The 4,121-nt window shown below is 34.0% G+C and overlaps 1 protein-coding gene across 1 annotated transcript; it reads right to left on the minus strand.

Annotated features, from left to right (window-relative positions):
* Window positions 1-2,048: 2,048 nt before the first annotated feature.
* On the minus strand, window positions 2,049-2,650 carry LOC123655297 (sterile alpha motif domain-containing protein 5-like). The gene is made up of 2 exons (XM_045591112.1): window positions 2,332-2,650; window positions 2,049-2,235 (listed from the first exon to the last, which is right to left on the minus strand). Exons 1-2 carry the CDS (start codon window positions 2,591-2,593, stop codon window positions 2,105-2,107), a joined length of 393 nt encoding a protein of 130 aa, XP_045447068.1. The 5' UTR covers window positions 2,594-2,650; the 3' UTR covers window positions 2,049-2,104.
* Between the last annotated feature and the right edge of the window lie 1,471 nt (window positions 2,651-4,121).

A 4,121-nucleotide genomic window follows, 5' to 3' on the forward strand; every position in this document is an offset into this window, starting at 1 on the left:
ATATGCAAGTTTCAATCATTTAAGATAAGGTAGTGTGATGACATTTCTTTCTTTAGCTATGTATATTTTTAAAGTGTTATCTTTTGACATAAATACTTAAGGTTTGGAATAGGTCTTGTACAATGAATGATACGTTGCGTTAGTGTAATCAAACGGTATTATTTGTAAAATGTAGCTTATATTGTAGGTATAAATCGTGACAGATAAATCAGGCGTGGCTCTTTAAGACTCTTCGCCTTTTCAACCATAACCGACCTGACCAATGTCAATAATATTTCAATGAATGTACCAACCCTTACAATTAATTAGGCCCAAATGGCTTCGATTGTGTATTTATGTTATTAAAGCGAATTGAAAATTAGAATACTTTGATGATTTAATAGTGGTATAACATAATTAAACTTTTATAGGGGCGTATTTCGAGGTAAAGTTTATACTTCAAATAATTATTATTTTAGCCTATCTGCCACTCTTTGCTAGTGTCCCACATTGTCATCTCTAAAAAGTATTGACGACTTTTTTCTAAATTTTAAAGGACTATGCTTACAATTCTGCTTTTTTTTTAAATATGCTTACAATTTTAAATTTGCAAGCATATTTTACAAAAAAGAACAAACGATTTTTGTTAGCCACAATTCTTTTTTTTAAATAGAAGACATGTAGACTTACTACACAATTCTATCGAACAATGTAACCTTTTTTAGTTCATTTCTAGGAAAACAACGGTTCTCGTAGCAGTCAATTGTACACTTTTTTTTATCACAGGTTAAACAAATAAAACACAACGGAATAGAATGTTAATTAAAAAATAAATATTTTATCTTGACAGTGATAAGCATAATATTGTTTTGATCACACACACATCTTCTAATATAATAATTGGTGATTATTTACGTTTTAACCGGTATGATCATTTTGGCGTACTAACTTTGAAAGTATGCTTTGATTGTAGCTTTTTAACCGACTTCCAAAAAAGGAGGAGGTTCTCAATTAGACTGTATTTTTTTTTTAATGTATGTTACATCAGAACTTTTGACCGGGTAGACGGATTTCGACAAATTTTGTTTTAATCGAAAGGTAGTGTACGCCAATTGGTCCCATTTAAATTTATTTGAGATCTAACAACTACTTTTCGAGTTATATCTAATAATGCGTTTTTACTTGACGCTTTTTTCGTCGACCTACGTTGTATTATACCGCATAACTTTCTACTGGATGTACCGATTTTGATAATTCTTTTTTTGTTAGAAAGGGGATATCCCTAGTTTGGTACCGTGATAAGGAAACCAGGATCTGATGATGGGATCCCAGAGAAATCGAGGGAAACTCGAAAATCCGTAATAACTTTTTACTGGGTGTACCGATTTTGATAACTTTTAATTTAATCGAAAGCTGATGTCATGTGGTCACATATAAATTTTATCGAGATCTGATAACTACTTTTTGAGTAATCTTTGATAACGCGTAGTTGCTTGACTATTTTTTCGTCGATCTACGTTGTATTACTTGTCGATGTAATTGAAGTCGGTTTTTTTTTCGTTTGCGAGCAAACACAATTATTATTAATCTTGAAACATTTTTACTGTTACGTACTTGTTACTAAAAAATATCTAAAAATTAATAATTTTTTTACTTTATTTCAATAAAATATGACTTTTTAAAATAACTAATAAGTTGTAAGATATTTAAGTGTTATATATAAGTTACTTTCATTGTTTAATCTTTACTTTATGTATACATATACCTATTTAACATCTAATTATCGCCTAAGGCAACTAAAACAAGCTATGCGATTTATCGCAAATCCCAATTTAGAGCTGGGAGGCACGCGATTACAATCTTCTCACGACAGAGAAGGCGCGCAAACTTCTCATCTCTAGGGAAATCACGCACGCAAGAAACTTTATAGCAACACGTCCGAGAAGTGATCCGCCCGGAGCGGCCGAGATGCTATGCCACACACACGCCGATCAAAAGAAATAACAAGGCGCGGGCAATGCCTCTACGCGGTTGCCTCACATAATACTATAACAGATTTAATTATTTGCACTGCATACACTTTTATATTCCATTTTACACTGTCACCAATCACGAGCTTTAACCGCTAGAAGCAATGCCGTTGCCACAAATAATAAACACTGACCGTGGTGGAGTACGGCTGAAGACTCAAGCGGATGCCGTCTTGAGCAAGGCGCTCACGAAGCAGACGCTTTAGCTGGATTCGCGGTATTTTCACTAACTCGGCTTTTCCTTCCTCATATTCGTCGGCATATTTTGCGGGTTCGATAGCTACTGTTGCTTGTTCTTTGCGAGTATCTTCCTCGCATCGGCACGAGTCTCGAGCAGCACCGGCCTCTTCTAAAGTAAAATAAACAGCTGCTGCACCTTCTTCTCTCAAAATTCTTACAGAGTGCAACAGTCGTTGTCGGTGTGCTGGATTGAGAACACCTATGGCATCCAAATCGGGCTCTCCAACCTGTTTGCATATTTCCAAATCGTCATATCCGTTGTCTATAAAACTTTCAGAATATTGGCCCAGGTGGAGCGAACGTAACCACTCGACTACGATGTTGCCGGTCGTCGACGAGGCCATGTCGCGTCAAAACGCGGGGCGCATCACAAAGCGTGCTCGCGGCGCGGTAGTCGGCGAGAAACTGGCGTCCATGCTCCCCTTTACCCCTCCTTTCCCTCCTCCCTTTTGGCTCCGCAAGCCGCGGTCGCCGTCCCTAAAAACTACGTGGTTTTGCTTTTTGACATTTTGTAGTATAATCGTTTCAAATCAAATTAAATATATATGTACCTACGTGATCCATTACTATAAGGCATAATAGTTTCCAACATAACGTCAATAACTATAGTTTATGGTACTTAGATTCGTACAGGAAATGCACGATTTACTTTAAAATCATCAATCGATTAAAATGGGTAAATAATTATATCTAAAAGTAATTAAAAATATTTACTATTAAAGTTAATGTTCATGACATTGTTTCACAGTAGAATATCATCAGGTTATATCATAAATATAAAGCCTTTTTTTATAATTTTGAACATTTTTACTGTTTGGAAATCTGTTTTTATATATCATTATCTCAATTTTAAGCCTATGAATTTCAGGGTTTAGTCTATAAATGAGACAAAAAAAAATGCAAATTTTATAGAAATAACTCAATTGGTCTAAATAGTTTATACCTATATAAGGCTTTACTGTCGATTTACCTCTGTCTTCAATCTCGCTCGAAGTAATTCGATTACATTAGGACCGTGTATTATCTATATTCTTATTAATAACAATATTATTGCTCAAAGCAAAAATTAAAACAAAGTATTTAAATTGATACCAAAAGTTTTCTTCATTTCTTTTCTAACTTCAACTTAGAGCCCGCAACCGCCGACGTTTAGAAGCATTCGTGTCTCTAACACTAGAACACTAGAGCGATTGTCATTGATATACCTACACATATTTTGGTTCTAAATAAATTATATGAATCAAAATATATTAAACATATTAGAAATGTCCCCTAATAAAAATTGATATGTTTTCAAATAATTACTTATTACTTAAGAAAATAAGTAAAACTGTAGACATTTAATTAATAGTTAGGTGTAATTTATTTTAATAATTGTATTGAAAAGTATTTTATTTCATTGTCTAGGTATCCTAAAATCAACATAGCTTCGTATTTTGGTGTATTATTTAGATTTTTTATTGGTGAAAACTTTCATTAATGTAGTATATCTTTCTTCATTATTTAGTTTGATGCTTTGGAGTTACACAGCTGACAGACATTTCTTTTATTGTAGAATAATTGTGTTTGCTTGCAAACGAAAAAAAAAACAACTTCAATTACATCGACCAGTAATATAACGTAGGTAGACGAAAAAATAATCAAGTAAATGCGCATTATTACACATAATTTGAATTTACTTGACTATTAACCTCGTCCTTACAGATGATCACAGGTTAATAATACTGCTTTCAAGCAGTCTTGTGTTCGTGTTGATGAGTAAGATGACCAGAGCTCCTGGGGAAAATTGGGGGTAAGGTCGGCACCGCACTTTTTTTTTATGTCACTAGGCAACTCGGCAAACAAGCGTATGGTTCACCTGATGGTAAGCGA

Source organism: Melitaea cinxia, chromosome 7, assembly GCF_905220565.1.
Source record: "Melitaea cinxia chromosome 7, ilMelCinx1.1, whole genome shotgun sequence".
NCBI lineage: Eukaryota > Metazoa > Arthropoda > Insecta > Lepidoptera > Nymphalidae > Melitaea > Melitaea cinxia.